At 50.0% G+C, this 20,630-nt stretch overlaps 1 protein-coding gene across 2 annotated transcripts in view; it reads right to left on the bottom strand.

The window, feature by feature from the left end:
* Positions 1 to 20,630, bottom strand: part of acsl3a (acyl-CoA synthetase long chain family member 3a) — a 127,233-nt gene that overhangs the window by 23,338 nt on the left and 83,265 nt on the right. For both annotated transcript variants that reach the window (XM_068042134.1, XM_068042135.1), the window contains 6 exons: positions 18,050 to 18,159; positions 15,676 to 15,814; positions 12,894 to 13,044; positions 3,457 to 3,580; positions 2,976 to 3,047; positions 354 to 493 (listed from right to left, as the gene is read on the bottom strand). In XM_068042134.1, the coding sequence (XP_067898235.1) occupies positions 354 to 493; positions 2,976 to 3,047; positions 3,457 to 3,580; positions 12,894 to 13,044; positions 15,676 to 15,814; positions 18,050 to 18,159 (736 nt within the window). The remainder of the gene's footprint in view (positions 1 to 353; positions 494 to 2,975; positions 3,048 to 3,456; positions 3,581 to 12,893; positions 13,045 to 15,675; positions 15,815 to 18,049; positions 18,160 to 20,630) is intronic.

Here is a 20,630-nt window from a genome sequence, read left to right as displayed (position 1 = left end):
AATAGAGATGGCTGGGAAGGAATGATTATGAAAACATATTTTCATCAGTATTTATTTTTCCTCTAAGTACTTGAAGCATCAGTGGAAAACCAGTTATACAATTAAGACTGCTTTGCATTATAGACAGTAAAAAAAAAAATCATTTTGAAGGGAAGTTGTAAAACGAATAACTACTGCCACTTTGACAATAAGCCATTTTTAAGGTTTTGAGACTTTTAAAATTATCTTTCTTTCCCCCTCCCCATCCAAAATACACTAATGTCAATGAGACATGATCATTTTTATACCTATTGATTCTATACCTTCATACATCTGTTACTATAATTTAGCAAACTTGATTATCTATATCCTACCAATCACAGATAGGCGTGCTGTAACCTATGGACATCTGTTCCATTTTGTAGTTGTAGGCAACAACAAAGAGAGTCCGTTGTACACTACTCATGTCTTCTACTTTGGTTACGATATTCTTATAAATTCGATCCATAATTTCCTGTTGGTACATAAAATGAAAAAAAGTGATTTTATAGATTTTCTTTTTAGGTTGTTGCTAATATATGTTTTGGTTTTTAGTATTTGACAAAAATGGCCTTTTTTATGGATGAAGATTGGTTCCTAATTCTTTAACTCAGCTACAAGACACAAGGACCAAGGCTTTCCCATCCCCTTCCATCTGCTTTTCAGCAGATCTGGGTGGACAGGGTCAGAAAAGTACTTGGGGAAAGTCTCTATTGCAACCCCAACATGCTTTGTCCTTTTTCCAGGTGGTAGGCATTGCACAGCTGCAAATTAACCATGCTATCTGCCCTGCTGGAACACTGGACACCAGACCGCCTGTCTGACTCTGGCATCTTGGCAGGGGACCTCAGTGGTTTCTTTACAAAGGAACCTGTGCAATCACTCTCCAGGCTGAATTTTCTTTTCCTGCCGCCGGAAGAGGCAGCGGGCAAAAAAATGGCAGACCGCATTACGGGACACACGCTGTCTCTCAGCAGTGATTTGGTGTGCGGTGGCTCATTTAAATATGCAAGACAGGCCGCCCCCACATCATGTGCCAGGTCGGCTTCGGCAACGCCGTGAATGGCGCCAGCTGCGTAGGTGTCATTTTTAAAGGGGTGCCAGACCTGCACAAACACTGCAGATTTGAACCCCATACCCCCACCACTTCACTGAAATTAAATGTCTGACCTGTTTCCACACCCCCACAAACCACCTTGGTGGCGCTAGCTTTCCCTGGAAGGGAAAATGAAGGCGTGCGAGTGCCACCCATCACACGGAAAATCCCAGGGAATTGTAGGTAAATATATTCATGAGGTTGACTTAAATATTTAAAGTCAAGTCCCACTGCTGAGTAGAGGGGGGCTGCCATGGAGCCTCACTGCCACCAGGAAGATCTGGCCTGGCAATTCCAGAGTCCGGTTCCGTGGTGGTCTGCTGCGAACCTCTGCGCCCCCATCCCCCCCCACCATGGAGCCCAACATCAGGAGCTCAACAAAATCCAGCCTTCGGAGCATGGTGGTACACAGGTCCCAGGTTAACAGCAAACAAAAAGAAATTCTTGATTTTTCAAGCAGCTCAGAAGCTGCCTCTTCCTTTTAAATAAATTGCCTGCTGCAACTTTCATTCTCCAATCTGTGTCGACTGCCCAGCACAGATGGGATAGCCCACCTCCAGGCTGTTGATGACCCAAAGCTAAAAAGCCAGCCTGCAACAGGAGCATCTCTATGGTAGAAGGAAGTCCTTCCCTTCTGGAGATGTGTCCCAGATTGAAAGGCTAGGCCATAGAGTTTTTAAAAAAAGTTGTAGTCAAAATCCAGCTTCGAGCCCAATTTGATAAAAATGTAGCAAATATAATCAGCCTGGTTTTCCATCGGAAAGCATGAAACAAATCACATTCAATCCAAAACATACTGTGAAGTTTTCTCAACTGAATATGAATACCCATGATTTTTGAATCTGGCTGACAGTTAAGCAACTAATCACCCCACGGACGGTTTTCGGGGATATTTAACAAGCAGAAACTGTTCAATGAACTGAGTGGAATTGAGTGGGTTCTGAAAGCTGGGTTAGCCTAGACAGCTCACAGAATTAGGAACAAAAGAAAATCTTTATTAAGAAGTTAACTACAAAAGAATAGCTTAACAGAAACTGCAACTTTTTTTTGTTCAAGGAAGTGATTATATAATACCTAAACTAATTTTTTTTTTGAAAATTGTTACATTTTCACATGTTCATTTTTTGTTCAATAACGTTAGAAACTTCATACAAAGTCTGATGTGTTGCTTTACTGCTTTTTCAAGGAAGAAGAAAGTTCTTATGGAGCTACAAGATATATACAATAGCCACTGTTACTTTCGCATCATGTCCCAGCTCACACCTTCGTTTTCCCGAGGCTGGACTACTTCCTCCCCATACCCAGGAATAAGCTGGCAGGGCCCGCACACTGATATTCTCTTCCTAAACATCTCTACATTGCAACATTTCAGCCCACCTTAAAAACCTATCCCTGACCACCTTAACCAACGCCTCCCAATTCCTCTTTTATGTCCAATCAGCTGCTCTGTGAAACACAATACCACTGCACTGCAACTGTAGAAGATAAATCCAACCTGATGTCAGAATGAAATGACGCTAGATTCCTGGAAGATACAGCCTCACACTGCTTGGGTTGACACATTTCCAGTGCAGTGTCAATTTTGTTCAAAAAAAATACAGAGGGTTATCCTTATGCCCGTGGGCACGCAAAATGTGGAACTACCACGCAAGTGGAGAGCTCATGAAAAAAACTTCAGTTCTAGACAGGCATTACAAACAATACATTTTCTGACTTGAACTGATAGTGCAGTATTAATGGACTTTTAGAATTGAACATTATATGAACTGCCTGAATGCACAATGTAAACTCAACAAATGTTATGAATATTTTTGCAGCAACTGGTACTTAACCTAACGTCCAAATTTTAACAAAACCTTACCGGCACAGCTGCCAATAGTGTTGGTTTAAGTACTGTTGTATCGCCTTTGCTTCCTTTCTTGATTTTGGCAGACTACAGAATAACAAACAATGGTTACTTAGACTATGAAATAAGCCTAACGTCAATGCCTTCCTTCAATAATACAATTCACTACTTGGTTCAGATTAGTATATTTTCACACTTATAAGCATTTAAGGATAAATGTTTATATTCTTCAGTAATACACATTACACAGAGACCAAAATAATAGATTTGTTCCCCTCAAAATATAACACATAATGCTATTTATCAACTTTTTAAAGTATAGATAAAAAATGCTTTAAGTTTATATTAGGTATTAATTGGTAGTCCATTTATGGATAGAAAAAATGACATTGAAAGAGAAAACAGTTTAAAAAGCAGACAGGTTTGTTCAATATTTTAACCACTATGACTGTTCTAAGCGTGACTTTAAAAATGAATTTATTTGATTAACATGTACCTGGTCTGCTAAAGTCTGAGGGGAGGAGTAGCCAATACAACAGCCGCAAGCCATACAAAGTGTTTCCGCACTCAGCTCCAGGACATGTGCCAGGGGTAGGTAACCAATGTAGGTGTCCTTTGGTCTTTAAAATAAACATAACATCCAGACATGTATATTTTCAACAATTTCACCAAATGTGGTTATTAGAAAAATAGTTACATTTAACAGCATTTGACACACTTGATATCTTGGATCAGTGCTAAGACTCTTGCCACTCAGAAGGTTGGGTTCAAGCCCCACTTGAGCACACAATCTAGGCTAGGATTGTCCAACATACAGCCCGCGGGCCAGGATCCAGCCCACCAAAGGTTTCCATCCGGCCCGCGGATGCAAACTATACCCAGGCGTTCCTCATCCTCGCCAGGGGTCTGTGACTGGAGATGGGAAATTTCTCTTTGTCTTCTTGCAGATCGGCCTTTTGAAAAGTCTGCACTTGCTAACAATGCAACCACTAGGTGGCGCTGTACCAGTACATGCACAAATGCAGCCTGTTCCAGTGAAACATCACTCTCTGTGACCTTCAGGCCGCTGCCAGTATTAAAGATGGCCCAGCTCAATTTATCACAGAAAAACAACTTCAACTCATGGCAGTACACATTGGACATGTTTGAAACTCGGAGAACATTGCGCTGTTTAAAGTCTCATCAGAAGGGCAGCACCTCTGACAGTGCTGCACACCCTCCGGAATTCGGAGAGGTTTCAGAACCATACCATTCTCTGGCCGCTCACTCCCCCACCCTCCCCCCAGTCCCTCCCCATCCCATCCCTTCAGACACTACGCCGCGGGCCGCTTCCCTCCTCTTGGCCACTCGCTCCTACATTGCCCCATCACCCCTCGCGGCCCGCTTTGCTTCTTCGGGTGCAGCGAGTGGCCAAGAGGAGGGAAGTGGCCTGCAGCCCAGGTTAGTCCTGGCAAGGTGTAGGCTGCACATGCGCAGCATCTCAGCACACAGGAGACCCATTTGCACATGTGCACAGATTGGACTGCTCTGATTACATCAGCCATAAAGGCCGGCTACCCAACCCGAACCCGATGGGACCCAACAACTTGTGTCGGGTTCGGGTCGGGTTGGGTCGCACTTCCGGGTTCGGCATTCGGGCTCGGGTCAGGTTGGACAAGCTCTCCAATCTTAATGTACTTTTTGAACTTGAAAGGTGGTTTAGTTACAGTTATTTTAAGCTTGTGCAGATAAGCAACAAAGTGAACAATCGGAATCGGATGTGGTTTTGTCTGGCTCAGGTCGGGTTTTGTTTGCAGTCCCGAGCCAGCCTTTAGTCAGCGTGCCACTGCATTGTCGGGAGTCACTTTGTTTTTAAAAACATCATGCTGTCAGTTGCACAACTGACAGCCGCTGAAGCAGGAACGCACTTCCCAACTTTGACAGATTCGGGGTTTTCTGACTTTTTTGTTTAAAAGCCCGCTGGGAAACCCCAAATCTGTCCGATGTTGGGAAGCGTGTTCCTGCTTCAGCAGCTAATAAACTCAGCGCAATGTTTTTAAACAAACTGACCAACCACAAAGCTGCTGTGCTGAGCACTTCCGCTCAGTGCAACTGAGAGGGGGGAACAAAGAGAGAAGGAGGGGACAGAGAGAGAACAGAGAGAGAGAGAGGGGGGGGGAGGTGAGGGGGAGGGGGGAGGAGAAGAGGTGAGAGGGAGGGGGGGAAGAGGTGAGGTGAGGGGGAGGGGGGGGGAAGAGGTGAGGTGAGGGGGAGGGAAAAGAGGTGAGGGGGAGGGAGAAGAGGTGAGGGGGAGGGAGAAGAGGTGAGGGGGAGGGAGAAGAGGTGAGGGGGAGGGAGAAGAGGTGAGGGGGAGGGAGAAGAGGTGAGGGGGAGGGGGGGGGAAGAGGTGAGGTGAGGGGGAGGGGGGGGGAAGAGGTGAGGTGAGGGGGAGGGAGAAGAGGTGAGGGGGAGGGAGAAGAGGTGAGGGGGAGGGAGAAGAGGTGAGGGGGAGGGAGAAGAGGTGAGGGGGAGGGAGAAGAGGTGAGGGGGAGGGAGAAGAGGTGAGGGGGAGGGAGAGAGGTGAGGGGGAGGGAGAAGAGGTGAGGGGGAGGGAGAAGAGGTGAGGGAGAGGGGGGGGAGAAGAGGTGAGGGGGAGGGGGGGAGAAGAGGTGAGGGGGAGGGGGGGGAGAAGAGGTGAGGGGGAGGGGGGGGAAGAGGTGAGGTGAGGGGGAGGGGGGGGAAGAGGTGAGGTGAGGGGGAGGGAAAAGAGGTGAGGGGGAGGGAGAAGAGGTGAGGGGGAGGGAGAAGAGGTGAGGGGGAGGGAGAAGAGGTGAGGGGGAGGGAGAAGAGGTGAGGGGGAGGGAGAAGAGTGAGGGGGAGGGAGAAGAGGTGAGGGGGAGGGAGAAGAGGTGAGGTGAGGGGGAGGGGGGGGGAAGAGGTGAGGTGAGGGGGAGGGAGAAGAGGTGAGGGGGAGGGAGAAGAGGTGAGGGGGAGGGAGAAGAGGTGAGGGGGAGGGAGAAGAGGTGAGGGGGAGGGAGAAGAGGTGAGGGGGAGGGAGAAGAGGTGAGGGGGAGGGAGAAGAGGTGAGGGGGAGGGAGAAGAGGTGAGGGGGAGGGAGAAGAGGTGAGGGAGAGGGGGGGGAGAAGAGGTGAGGGGGAGGGGGGGGAGAAGAGGTGAGGGGGAGGGGGGGGAGAGAGGTGAGGGGAGGGGGGAGAAGAGGTGAGGGGGAGGGGGGGAGAAGAGGTGAGGGGGAGGGGGGGGAGAAGAGGTGAGGGGGAGGGGGGGGAGAAGAGGTGAGGGGGAGGGGGGGGAGAAGAGGTGAGGGGGAGGGGGGGGGGAAGAAGAAGGTGAGGGGGAGGGGGGGAAGAAGGTGAGGTGGAGGGGGGGGAGAGAGAGGTGAGGGGGAGGGGGGGGAGGAGGTGAGGGGGAGGGGGGGGAGAAGAGGAGGGGGGGGGAGAAGAGGTGAGGGGGAGGGGGGGGGAAGAAGAGGTGAGGGGAGGGGGGGGAAGAAGAGGTGAGGGGGAGGGGGGGAGGAGGTGAGGGGGAGGGGGGGGAAGAAGAAGGTGAGGGGGAGGGGGGGAGAAGAGGTGAGGGGGAGGGGGGGGAGAAGAGGTGAGGGGGAGGGGGGGGGAGGAGGTGAGGGGGAGGGGGTGGGAGAAGAGGTGAGGGGGAGGGGGGGGAGATGAGGTGAGGGGGAGGGGGGGGAAAGAGGTGAGGGGGAGGGGGGGGGGAAAGAGGTGAGGGGGAGGGGGGGGGAGAAGAGGTGAGGGGGAGGGGGGGGAGAAGAGGTGAGGGGGAGGGGGGGGAGAAGAGGTGAGGGGGAGGGGGGGGAGAAGAGGTGAGGGGGAGGGGGGGAGAAGAGGTGAGGGGGAGGGAGAAGAGGTGAGGGGGAGGGAGAAGAGGTGAGGGGGAGGGAGAAGAGGTGAGGGGGAGGGAGAAGAGGTGAGGGGGAGGGAGAAGAGGTGAGGGGGAGGGAGAGAGGTGAGGGGGAGGGAGAAGAGGTGAGGGGGAGGGAGAAGAGGTGAGGGGGAGGGAGAAGAGGTGAGGGGGAGGGAGAAGAGGTGAGGGGAGGGGGGGGAGAAGAGGTGAGGGGGAGGGGGGGGAGAAGAGGTGAGGGGGAGTGGGGGGAGAAGAGGTGAGGGGGAGTGGGGGGAGAAGAGGTGAGGGGGTGGGGGGAGAAGAGGTGAGGGGGAGGGGGGGAGAAGAGGTGAGGGGGAGGGGGGGGAGAAGAGGTGAGGGGGAGGGGGGGGAGAAGAGGTGAGGGTGAGGGGGGGAAGAAGGTGAGGGGGAGGGGGAGAAGAGGTGAGGGGGAGGGGGGGGAGAAGAGGTGAGGGGGAGGGGGGGAGAAGAGGTGAGGGGGAGGGGGGGAGAAGAGGTGAGGGGGAGTGGGGGGAGAAGAGGTGAGGGGGAGTGGGGGGAGAAGAGGTGAGGGGGTGGGGGGAGAAGAGGTGAGGGGGAGGGGGGGGAAGAGGTGAGGGGGAGGGGGGGGAGAAGAGGTGAGGGGGAGGGGGGGAGAAGAGGTGAGGGTGAGGGGGGGAAGAAGGTGAGGGGGAGGGGGGGAGAAGAGGTGAGGGGGAGGGGGGGGAGAAGAGGTGAGGGGGAGTGGGGGGGAGAAGAGGTGAGGGGGTGTGGGGGGAGAAGAGGTGAGGGGGAGTGGGGGGGAGAAGAGGTGAGGGGGAGTGGGGGGGAGAAGAGGTGTGGGGGAGTGGGGGGGAGATGAGGTGAGGGGGAGTGGGGGGGAGAAGAGGTGAGGGGGAGGGGGGGAAGAAGGTGAGGGGGAGGGGGGGGAAGAAGGTGAGGGGGAGGGGGAGGGAGAAGAGGTGAGGGGGAGGGGGGGGGAGATGAGGAGGGGGGGGGAAAGAGGTGAGGGGGAGGGGGGGGAAGAGGTGAGGGGGAGGGGGGGGAAAGAGGTGAGGGGGAGGGGGGGGAGAGAGGTGAGGGGGAGGGGGGGGAGAAGAGGTGAGGGGGAGGGGGGGAGATGAGGTGAGGGGGAGGGGGGGAGAAGAGGTGAGGGGGAGGGGGGGAAGAAGAGGTGAGGGGGAGTGGGGAGGAGAAGAGGTGAGGGGGTGTGGGGGGGAGAAGAGGTGAGGGGGAGTGGGGGGGAGATGAGGTGAGGGGGAGTGGGGGGGAGAAGAGGTGAGGGGGAGTGGGGGGGAGAAGAGGTGAGGGGGAGTGGGGGGGAGAGAGGGTGAGGGGGGAGTGGGGGGGGAGAAGATGTGAGGGGGAGTGGGGGGGGGAGAAGAGGTGAGGGGGAGTGGGGGGGGAGAAGAGGTGAGGGGGAGTGGGGGGGGAGAAGAGGTGAGGGGGAGTGGGGGGGGGAGAAGTGGTGAGGGGGAGTGGGGGGGGTGAAGAGGTGAGGGGGAGTGGGGGGGGAGAGAGGTGAGGGGGAGTGGGGGGGGAGAAGAGGTGAGGGGGAGTGGGGGGGGAGAAGAGGTGAGGGGGAGTGGGGGGGGAGAAGAGGTGAGGGGGAGTGGGGGGGGAGAAGAGGTGAGGGGGAGTGGGGGGGGAGAAGAGGTGAGGGGGGGAGTGGGGGGGGGAGAAGAGGTGAGGGGGAGTGGGGGGGGAGAAGAGGTGTGGGGGGGGGAATGGGGGGGGGAGAAGAGGTGAGGGGGAGTGGGGGGGGAGAAGAGGTGAGGGGGAGTGGGGGGGAGAAGAGGTGAGGGGGAGGGGGGGGGAAGAAGGTGAGGGGGAGGGGGGGAAGAAGGTGAGGGGAGGGGGAGGGAGAAGTGGTGAGGGGGAGGGGGGGGAGATGAGGAGGGGGGGGGGAAGAGGTGAGGGGGAGGGGGGGGGAGAAGAGGTGTAGGGGGAGGGGGGGGGAGAAGAGGTGAGGGGGGAGAGAAGAGGTGAGGGGGAGGGGGGGAGAAGAGGTGAGGGGGAGGGGGGGAAGAAGAGGTGAGGGGGGAGTGGGGAGGAGAAGAGGTGAGGGGGAGTGGGGGGGGAGAAGAGGTGAGGGGGAGTGGGGGGGAGAAGAGGTGAGGGGGAGTGGGGGGGAGAAGAGGTGAGGGGGGAGTGGGGGGGGAGAAGAGGTGAGGGGGAGTGGGGGGGAGAAGAGGTGAGGGGGAGTGGGGGGGGAGAAGAGGTGAGGGGGAGTGGGGGGGGAGAAGAGGTGAGGGGGAGTGGGGGGGGAGAAGAGGTGAGGGGGAGTGGGGGGGGAGAAGAGGTGAGGGGGAGTGGGGGGGGGAGAAGAGGTGAGGGGGAATGGGGGGGGAGAAGAGGTGAGGGGGAGGGGGGGGGAGAAGAGGTGAGGGGGAGGGGGGGGGAGAAGAGGTGAGGGGGAGGGGGGGAGAAGAGGTGAGGGGGAGGGGGGGAGAAGAGGTGAGGGGGAGGGGGGGGAGAAGAGGTGAGGGGGGAGGGGGGAAAGAGGTGAGGGGGAGGGGGGGGAGAAGAGGTGAGGGAGAGGGGGGGAGAAGAGGTGAGGGGGATGGGGGAGAAGAGGTGAGGGGGATGGGGGAGAAGAGGTGAGGGGGAGGTGGGGGAGAAGAGGTGAGGGGGAGGGGGGGGAGAAGAGGTGAGGGGGGGGGGGGGGAGAGAGGTGAGGGGGAGGGGGGGGAGAAGAGGTGAGGGGGGAGGGGGGGGAGAAGAGGTGAGGGGGAGGGGGGGAGAAGAGGTGAGGGGGAGGGGGGGGGAGAAGAGGTGAGGGGGAGGGGGGTGGAGAAGAGGTGAGGGGGAGGGGGGGAGGAGGTGAGGGGGAGGGGGGAAGAAGAGGTGAGGGGGAGTGGGGGGGAGAAGAGGTGAGGGGGAGTGGGGGGGAGAAGAGGTGAGGGGGAGAGAGGTGAGGGGGAGGGGGGGGGAGAAGAGGTGAGGGGGAGGGGGGGGGAGAAGAGGTGAGGGGAGGGGGGGGGAGAAGAGGTGAGGGGGAGGGGGGGGAGAAGAGGTGAGGGGGAGGGGAGAAGAGGTGAGGGGGAGGGAGAAGAGGTGAGGGGGAGGGAGAAGAGGTGAGGGGAGGGAGAAGAGGTGAGGGGGGAGGGAGAAGGGTGAGGGGGAGGGAGAAGAGGTGAGGGGGAGGGAGAAGAGGTGAGGGGGAGGGAGAAGAGGTGAGGGGGAGGGAGAAGAGGTGAGGGGGAGGGAGAAGAGGTGAGGGGGAGGGAGAGAGGTGAGGGGGAGGGGGGGGAGAAGAGGTGAGGGGGGAGGGGGGGGGGGAGAAGAGGTGAGGGGGAGGGGGGAAGAAGGTGAGGGGGAGGGGGGGGAGGAGGTGAGGGGGAGGGTGGAAGAAGAGGTGAGGGGGGAGTGGGGAGAAGAGGTGAGGGGGAGTGGGGGGAGAAGAGGTGAGGGGGAGTGGGGGGAGAAGAGGTGAGGGGGAGGGGGGGGAGAAGAGGTGAGGGGGAGGGGGGGGGAGAAGAGGTGAGGGGGAGGGGGGGGAGAAGAGGTGAGGGGGGGGGGGGGGAGATGAGGTGAGGGGGAGGGGGGGAGAAGAGGTGAGGGGTCGGGGGGGAGAAGAGGTGAGGGGGAGGGGGGGAGAAGAGGTGAGGGGGAGAAGAGGTGAGGGGGAGGGGGGGGAGAAGAGGTGAGGGGGAGGGGGGGGAGAAGAGGTGAGGGGGAGGGGGGGGAGAAGAGGTGAGGGGGAGGGGGGGGAGAAGAGGTGAGGGGGAGGGGGGGAGAAGAGGTGAGGGGGAGGGGGGGGGAGAAGAGGTGAGGGTGAGGGGGGGGAGAAGAGGTGAGGGGGAGGGGGGGGAGAAGGTGAGGGGGAGGGGGGGGGAGAAGAGGTGAGGGGGAGGGGGGAAGAAGGTGAGGGGGAGGGGGGAAGAAGGTGAGGGGGAGGGGGGAAGAAGAGGTGAGGGGGAGTGGGGAGGAGAAGAGGTGAGGGGGAGTGGGGGGGGAGAAGAGGTGAGGGGGAGTGGGGGGGGGAGAAGAGGTGAGGGGGAGTGGGGGGGGGAGAAGAGGTGAGGGGGAGTGGGGGGGGGAGAAGAGGTGAGGGGGAGTGGGGGGGGAGAAGAGGTGAGGGGGAGTGGGGGGGGAGAAGAGGTGAGGGGGAGTGGGGGGGGAGAAGAGGTGAGGGGGAGTGGGGGGGGAGAAGAGGTGAGGGGGAGTGGGGGGGAGAAGAGGTGAGGGGGAGTGGGGGGAGAGAAGAGGTGAGGGGGAGTGGGGGGGGGGAGAAGAGGTGAGGGGGAGTGGGGGGGGGAGAAGAGGTGAAGGGGAGTGGGGGGGGGGAGAAGAGGTGAGGGGGAGTGGGGGGGGAGAAGAGGTGAGGGGGAGTGGGGGGGAGAAGAGGTGAGGGGGAGTGGGGGGGGAGAAGAGGTGAGGGGGAGTGGGGGGGGAGAAGAGGTGAGGGGGAGTGGGGGGGGAGAAGAGGTGAGGGGGAGTGGGGGGGAGAAGAGGTGAGGGGGAGTGGGGGGGGAGAAGAGGTGAGGGGGAGTGGGGGGGGACAAGAGGTGAGGGGGAGTGGGGGGGGAGAAGAGGTGAGGGGGAGTGGGGGGGGGAGAAGAGGTGAGGGGGAGTGGGGGGGGAGAAGAGGTGAGGGGGAGTGGGGGGGGAGAAGAGGTGAGGGGGAGTGGGGGGGGAGAAGAGGTGAGGGGGAGTGGGGGGGGAGAAGAGGTGAGGGGGAGTGGGGGGGGAGAAGAGGTGAGGGGGAGTGGGGGGGGAGAAGAGGTGAGGGGGAGTGGGGGGGGAGAAGAGGTGAGGGGAGTGGGGGGGGAGAAGAGGTGAGGGGGAGTGGGGGGAGAAGAGGTGAGGGGGAGTGGGGGGAGAAGAGGGGAGGGGGGGGAGAAGAGGGGAGGGGGGGGAGAAGAGGTGAGGGGCAGGGGGAGGGCTCCTGCCAATAGATATTTATCCAGAATACCCTGCATCGCCACATCAATTGTGCGGGCAGAGATGCAAGCAAAAACAATGACAGATATGTCACTAAATCAGTTTTCAATATAGCAACTTATTAGTCTCCGCATTTAAAGCTTCTTCACAAAAATTGACATCTGTTGTTGTTTTTATTTGTAAGATAAATTCTTAATGCCTTTATCTTTTGAAATTCTCTCACCGGCCGCATGGGCCGAGCAGAAATCGTAATGCGGCCCTCCATCTGAAAATGTTGGACAACCCTGATGTAGGCCAATACTGCAGTGCAGTACTGAGGGAAAGTTGCTAGGTCGGAGGTACTGATTTTCAGGTGAAATGCTAAACAGAGGCACTGTCTGCCTTCTCGGGTGGATGATAAAATTCTGTGGCACTATTATTAGAAGAGTAGATTATTCTCAGTGTCCTGCTGAATATTTATCCCTCAACCAGTATCACTAAAACAGGTCTGTGCATTTATGCCACAGCTGTTTGTGGGACCTTGAGCTGAACAATATGGCTGCCACGTTTACCTGCATTACAACTATGACTACACTTCAAAAGTATTTGATTGGCTGTAAAGCACTTTTAGATGTCCTGAAGTTGTGAAAAGAGCTTTATAAATGTAAAAAGAATTGTTCCTTGCAACAAACAAGCCTGTTTATTTCTTTACTTCTTTTAGCTCACGCATGAAGATTAGGTTTGTGCCCTCAGTATTTGATTGTGGCTTTGCCTGAATGCAACTTGAGAGTGAGGGTCTGACCCAACTCTGGAGGGAAGGGATGCGAGAGCCCCCTGGAGGATTTATACTTACACTACTTGAATTTGACACCGCATGGAGTACAACTGAATTAAGAGTTTGCGGTTAATCTAATTCATTCTTCAGTCAGAAGCATTCAGATTGGAGCTATCAGAAACCTTTACTGGGTAACCAAATGTGGAAGTACGAGGCTACACAAGATCCCAAGCAGGTAAAGGTGTAGTAGGGTTACTTTATAGCAACAGTACTTTCTCAGCTTTTGTTTCCTCTCCAATGTGAATCTGCTTCGTTTCCTAGATCATACCACTCTGTAAGCTATACCCTATATAAAAAGTTTTTAAAATGCATGACGGTTATTTAGATACATTTCACAATATTTTTTCCAATGTAGGGCAATAAAATTTCCCTATTGGAATATTAGTTATACATACCCCAAGTCAGGAACTCTAGAACACATTCCTGCTATTCCAGCAATGAGGTTGCTGTGTGAAATCATCACTCCCTTTGGTAGACCTGTTGACCCGCTCGTGTACATAATTACTGCTATATCTAAAGACGTCGGTTTGGTCCGAACTCTATTCACTACGGTGAAAGAAACAAGAAGTTCTTTAATTTATGAAAATAAGGATTTAAAAGGTGAACCACATTCTGCTTCCTTTACTGATCTTCTCACACTGCCAAACATAGATCATTAGCAATTATTCCTGCTCACAAGCTTGCTTGGAGACAACTGGCAGAGTAGTGACAGGGACTTTTAGAAATATTTAAGACATTATTTTCAGACACTTTTGTAACTTTGAAATCATCCATTTCCCATGAAAATAGTCAACCTTTTAAAGACTGCTTTAAGGAAAATGAGAGAACTATTGACCATTTAGTGGACAAAATTTGATCTGAAACTAAAACACTGGAGCATTGTTCAAAAAGCTGCAGTCAAGTTGAACAATAAAGGCCACAACGGAAATCAAATCATACTATTCTATACATATAAAAGGTGTAACTGATTAGGCTTTTAATACTTCAATAAATGTTACATTGATTAGTCTATACTTGTGAGGTTAAGCAACATCAGACGAGGAAACAGAATGCCTTTTCACGTTTCACAGCTAGTTTCTGCATTAAGTACCCCCCGGACTGATACTGTATGGCCAAATTCTGTCTACTCTGCCTCAACAATGAGTCTTAGCCAACCTTGGAACAACAGCATGATAACAGCCAACATTAGGTCCTGAGTGAGACTGCCAACTTACTTCTGTGGACCTATGGTCACCAACAACTAGATTAAGATTGCCACATCTCATTTCACACAGGACTGATACACCTAAGAGACAGGACTGATTTAAACAGGGTCCCAGAGATGAAGGGACAGCATGGTTAACTAGTAAAGTTTTCCTTTCACACACATGTGCTATGTAATAAATAGACCTTACTGGACATTTGCTTTAAAAGAAAATGGCCTGGAACAAATGAAGCAAAATATTATCTGATTTAAACCAAACGTTAGAGCAATAGGATATCAAAACAGCTGCACCCGAGCCCCACCAAGCTAAGGCACAGAATACACAGTCACATCTATAGCCAGAGTGATTTTATGCAAAATGTACAGACTATTCCTTCGACATAATTTTACAGGGATATGGCTTTCTGCAAATTAAGGGGCTAAAAGCCCTACAATCTATCTACTGGTTGTAATTAACTGCAGATGTGCTAGGCCTCCACTAAATGGAGTTGTCCTTTATTCACATGCCCTTGAGGCTCTCAGCAATGGATACACAAGGAAAGAAAAACAAGGCATGGAAAAATTGATTTATAAGGCAGGGAGGCAAAAAAAATTAATTCAACAAATTTCTTACTGCAACAAATTTCTTATTTTGAAACACACATTAATATGTAATGAAAGTAAAAATATGCAAAATTCAGTTTTCTTATTATTTACAGTGGTTAAGAGAAACATTTCAGTTTTAGTGTCATAGTCCAAAAAACGAAGCCATCAGACTGGCACATGGTCAAACTAACAGAATTAATCATTCTTAACAATGTTTCCCACTGACAATAGAAAATATTCTCATACAAGCTATGAATTGACAGCCAGTGTTGACTGGTAATATAAAGCAACGTATGGTGAATGGTTTACACCAGTCTTTTTCATCTTTGGACTAGGGTCCAAATTAGAGGTGTGCAAAGGAAACCTGACATGAGCCCGAATTCTGGACCTGGAAGTCCGACCCCACTCGACCCGAACCCGACATGTCGTCGGGACTAGTCAGGGTCGGGTCGGGTGACAGGTGCAGTGGTTAGCACCACAGCTCCAGCGACCCGGGATCGATTCTGGGTACTGCCTGTGCAGAGTTTGCAAGTTCTCCCTGTGACCGCGTGGGTTTTCGCCGGGTGCTCCGGTTTCCACCCACAGCCAAAGACTTGCAAGTTAATAGGTAAATTGGCCATTATAAATTGCCCCTAGTATAGGTAGGTGGTAGGGAAATATATAGAGGAGGTGGGGATGTGGTAGGGATATGGGATTAGTGTAGGATTAGTATTAATGGGTGGTTGATGCTCGGCACAGACTCGGTGGGCCGAAGGGCCTGTTTCAGTGCTGTATCTCTAAATAAATAAAAATAAATTAAATAAAATAAAATAAGTGAAACAGTCTCACTCAAAATTCTAATCCTGTAATTGAGGGACATTGCTGAAGATGTTCTGCAAATGCATCTAAACTATACTACAGTCTAATTAGGAATGCCAGGCCAAGAATGTCAGGGAAGAATAAAAACCATTCCTCCCACCTTAGCTTGACAAAGCTCGATGTGACTTACTAAATAAATGTATTGTATGCCCAAACAATTAATTCAATTAACCAACTGTCAACATACTTTATTCATAAAAAGAAAACTGTAAATGCTGGAATTTTGAAATAAAGGAGGAAATAATGGAAATACAGGCCTGTATCTGAAAAAAAAAACCACCTTAATATTTTAGTTGGGAACTCTTTCAGAGCCTTAAGTATTCTGAACGGGCTCAGGCAGAAATGTAAAACTTTTCTCTTGCAAAAGATGACATATCTGCAATTTATTTCCAGCATTTTATGTTTTTATATTAGTTGGAAACAAATATCAACTTCGAATCAGTGTTATTCTGCATTGAGCTACATTGTGTAGAGAAGATATGTAAAGACAAAATAAACATGTAAAAGTAAAAAGAAAACAAACTACACACAGTTTTCTGGCTTTGCACCCAAGGCTTCCACTGCTGCCATGTTGTGAACCATGATGCCACGGGGATATTCAGACCATGCTGTTGGCTTATCATCTACAATTATGATATGCTGTAGTTTTGGAACATTAACCAGGATTTCCTGTGAAACAGAAATGGGAAAAAGGATGAAAAGTCCAGGATGAATACAGATCCATCACTTCAAATATCTGGAAAACAACTGTTGTGTTTATTTGGTGAAAAATGGGTGTTGCAAATATTATTATTGTCCATCTTGGGTAATATGAGGAGACAATTACAAAACTTCAAATGATAAGATTTATAGATAGATAGCAGAATATGAATCTGAGATTATGCTGAGGCTGTCAATGCACTAATCAAGCCATACTTGGAATATATAGTTCTAGTTGTCCTGCTACAAGAGGGATGTGCAAGAGGGTTGATCTATGAATAAAAGACGAGGGAAAAGATGGTAAAGGAGTGATCTTGTTGAAGCATACTGAATATTTGATGTTTTAGCTAAGGCAAATCTTGAATATTAGTTGTAATATGTGCAATCAGACCAGAGGACAAAAGCATAAACCAGCAAACATTTAGAGGAGACATCAAATGGTTAGTCAATAATATGTAAAAATATAAATGTATGGAATAATCTGCCATACACAGTAGTAGAGATACACTTTCAAGGACATTCAAAACACAGCTGTATGCTAAGCTGGAACACTAGAATTCTAGTGGTCTGAATGACCTATCTCACCCTTCACTATTCATAAATGTTGTTGCTCACAAGAAGCTAACAGCTGAACTATCCCGAATGAGGCAATAACTTGAGTGCCATTTTTAAAACCGATTCCAGATGCATACACTATTGACAAAGATCATGTGACTGCCATTCAAATTATGCCAAAAGCAGTTAGTGAAAGTATCAAAGCAAAATACTGCAGATGCTGGAATTCTGAAACAGGGAATGCTCGAAATACTCAGCAAGTCAGTAAAACCAGTTACGTCCCTAACTTTCTCCACTTCTGGTAAAAGGACTTGAAATGATGGGCCCAATTTTAACTCTGTACAAGTGAATAGGCTTTGGGTGAAAATCTCACCCATTAACTTGGTTTCTCTCTCCAGAGATGCTGCCTGGCCTGCTGAGCATTTTCAGCATTATCTGTCTTTTTTCAGATCATGGAACTTTTTTTCTCCTCTGCTTAAAACAGTTTGCCTTTAAAACTGAGCACAGTGTGCCAGCAGCTGCATCCGTTTCCTAGGCCACATAAAGACCAGCTTCAACTGGTTTGAACTAGAGACCGGCATAGCGTCCTTCACTGTAAGGAAGGATCCCTCTCTCCTAGCAGGAAAATCTACATTTATCTTCAGGATCTGTAGTGCCTAAGGAGAGGAAAAAACCCTGGGAAAAAAAGAACATTTGCCTTCAAGAGGGACTCTCTGTCATTTGTTTCTGTTTGCTGGAATTCTCAGTAAAGTTTCTACTGAAGAACTACCAATTTTGGAATCCAAATAGACCTGTGGCTATACTCCAGTTAAAAAGAACTGTTGCCTGCTGCAATTGAAGTGCTTCGAATGCCTATCTATTAAAAGACCGTTTTGTCGAATTCGCCTGGACACTTCGAATGGCATCTGATTGTTCTAACCTGGGACACCCCATCAACCAAGAACGTAACTCACCAGGCCTTACAACCCAGCTATTTATTTTATTCCGAAGAAATACTATTTTTAAAACCAGTTAACCGTTGATTTTTGAATGTATGTATGTGTGTATTAGGGTTAAGAGAAAATAAGTAGTTATAAAGACTTTAGACATAAATTTATCTTAATAGTGTTTAAGATTTAATTTATTAATAAATATTTAATTTGTTGTTTTTTCAAAGATGCCTGGTTCAGTCTGTTTTATTCTGGGGACCCTAAAGTGTTTAATTTGGCTAATTTCTAGTCGGTGGGAAAACTTTAATAATATGCTGCGATCTGAGAGTATTGGGACTGATTTGACAGTGCATTGCTCCTGCCTTGGTCATAACACAGATTTAATATTAGAGTGTGTCAGAGAGTCACAAGAGGTCATTTTCACAACAATCTTCATGCAAAAAGTACATTATATCAGATTACATTTCAAATAAGCTAAAAAGAAAATTTGAGTTTCATGTTTCATGCTTATGCTACAGTTTTTTAAACCGTGAGACATACTACTGAAGTAACCCACTTTAACTATAAATGTTCCCTCTCATCCAACTATATATTAAATGATTGTATAACACTTTTCCCATCTTTTAAGAGATTTGTAAATGACAGGACTGTTTAATCTCTTGCAGACACACAGGGAAATAAAAAAAGATCCTGCAAATAGCGATTAAATTCTGTGACCTACCTTTAGCTTAGTTTGCAGAAGTTTCTTGCTTGTGATGATATGAGTGACTTCAGTTTCATTTAAACCATGTGCAATTGCTTGACCTCCCAAAGTTGCGTAGAGTGTGACAACTGGAAATTAAAACAAAAATTGAATTTCAGTAAAATTCCTACATAATGAATTCACTGTACCCCAATCAATAAACCTAAAAAGGCAGAACAGAGAAACTTTCTAAATGTCAGTATATGAACGAGGTTACAGATTTAATTTAAAAGAAAGGAAATTCTTTGTGGTTTGTGATCAGGATTAAGGAAAAATAACCTGGGTTAACTTGACCTAAATACCACATTTTGTTTTGAAAGTTTCATCCACTCGACTTTTTTTTTAAAAACCATCCCTATCTCAAAGTTTGCAACAGCAATTGCCTACAAGACCAGTGCAAATTGCTAAATTATTAAATATTAAACTGCATTAAAGTTCATTTTTCTCACTGTTATAATCATCTGCTTCATGGTTTGTATTAACTTTCTAGAGGTAACTTTTAATTTGGGAATTGTTTTTTTTATGCAAGACAAATGAAAACATTCGATTTGAGAAGCTGGCAAACAAACCTAGGGTGGTTACAAATCAAAGGGTGGCCCATGTTTATTTAGTAAGGTCATATTAGGAAGTGTAAAGACCCTACATAATGGGTCTTACCTTCTTGATGGACAGTCTGTCTGCAGCTGTCACAATCAGGGGGTTTAAATTATTCATATAACTTCCCAGAACAAGATTTGGAGTTGGAAATAATTAGTTTAAATTGCTATCTGGGACATCCCACGTGTACCACATTGCTATAGAGATGGATGTGGCAGGCGGCGCCGATTGGGTTTCTGATCTGTGTACTTGCAGACGCAGTCAGTTGAACTCAGGAAGAAAGAGGCCATCAGGGACCAGGGGCGTTTCTGATTAGAGCCAGACCTGTGCTTAAGCTGGGAAGTCCAGATTCAGGAGGTGATTACATACCTCAGCAGACTGCTGAGAAACTAAGGAAATCAAAGTTAATTCCCAAGAGTTGTGGTACTCTTTGGATTGGTCCCAGGAGAAGTAAACAAACTGCCAAGATTCTGTAACTGAAAGGAAACTCTTGAAGGGTGGTGGGGGAGGGAAGTAACAGTTGAATAGGAGTGTTGAGAGTTAGAGTTTGAAGTATATGTTTTCACGTTCTGTTACAATCACACTGCATACATAATCAGACTTTCAAAGATAATGGGCCGAAATTTATATTTCTGCCACCATAATCGGTGGCGGACAAAAGCAATGGTGGTCCGCCTGCGCGGGCCGCATGTCGCAGAGTCGCCGTGATATTAAATACAGCGGCTCATTTAAATAGCCGGGCGGACTGCCCACCGCAATGACAAGGAGGGGACGGGTGGACTGTCGCAGACAATGGCATCAGCTGCCTTTGTGCAGGCGCTGACGCCATTTTTAAAGGGCTTCGAGCCCTAACTTTCAATTTAAATATTTAAAGGCAAGTTTAATGAAAAAATTTAAATCCATTTAAATAGCCCCTCTCCCCACCCCACAATAATCATAAAATTCATTACTTGCCCTCTCCCCCACCTGATCTTCCCCCTCTCCACCCAAAGCACATAAACCTTACACTCTAACCCTTCCCACCATCCTCTACACCAATGATACTTTAACCCTGCTCTCCACCCTTCCCCCCACCCCCCCCGCCCTCTCACATTGAGAAACTTACCTGCTCCCCCCTCCCCACCAGCGTTCCGCCTCAATTCCCTGGATGGGGATCCGAAGGCGCGGGAGTGCCAGCACAGGCACGAATATCACACCAGGACAAACGGCGGGAGCGTGAAGGTAATTAATTTTATCTAAATTTATTTGAATATTTAAATTGTGCTCCTGTCGCCGAGCGGTGGGAGGGCCGCCACATGGCCGCCAATAATCGGGCAAGGCCTTCCTGGCGTTGAGGCCCATGGCGGGCCTCTCCCAGAGGCATTTTCCGGTCCCCCAACCCCTGTCACAATCCCTGACGTCGGGGGTCTGTAAAATTCGGCCCAATGTATCCCTTGCTGAGATTATGGAATCAACATTCGCATTACAAAGAACATCTCTGGTCATAATTGTCAAAAGCTGGGATTTTCCTAATTTCATAAAGGGCATTCATTCAGTCAACGCATCCAGACAAGCTGAAGGGTTTTGGAGAGGGATTTCTTTTCTAAGATGAGAGGTCAACCTTTATGCAGTGTGAGAAAACTATGTCCGACAGCACTCATTTCCTGCTGCACAGCGTTAGATTCAGTGATAAATTACTGGTGTTTTTACTTTGGCGGGTGCAAGACCATCTTGATTCCCACGAGCACTTACCACATAGTCCAATGACCTTTCTACAAGAAAGCAACAGAGGGACTTTTTAAACCAGATTCAAAAAAAATTAAAATACAAAATCAAGCTGCTGTAAACAGTAACATTTTGTTGGTAGGCGGAACAAATGATCGGCTTAAAACGAAAAATGCCAATGTCTTTAAACGTTATATAGCTTTTTCAACTGCAGCATTAAGGAGTTAAAAGAATTGTGTATTCTTCACAATTATGTATT

This window comes from Heterodontus francisci, chromosome 11, assembly GCF_036365525.1.
Source record: "Heterodontus francisci isolate sHetFra1 chromosome 11, sHetFra1.hap1, whole genome shotgun sequence".
Lineage (NCBI taxonomy): Eukaryota > Metazoa > Chordata > Chondrichthyes > Heterodontiformes > Heterodontidae > Heterodontus > Heterodontus francisci.
Note: the sequence above shows the minus strand (reverse complement) of the source record. Positions and strands in the feature narration are given on the sequence as shown.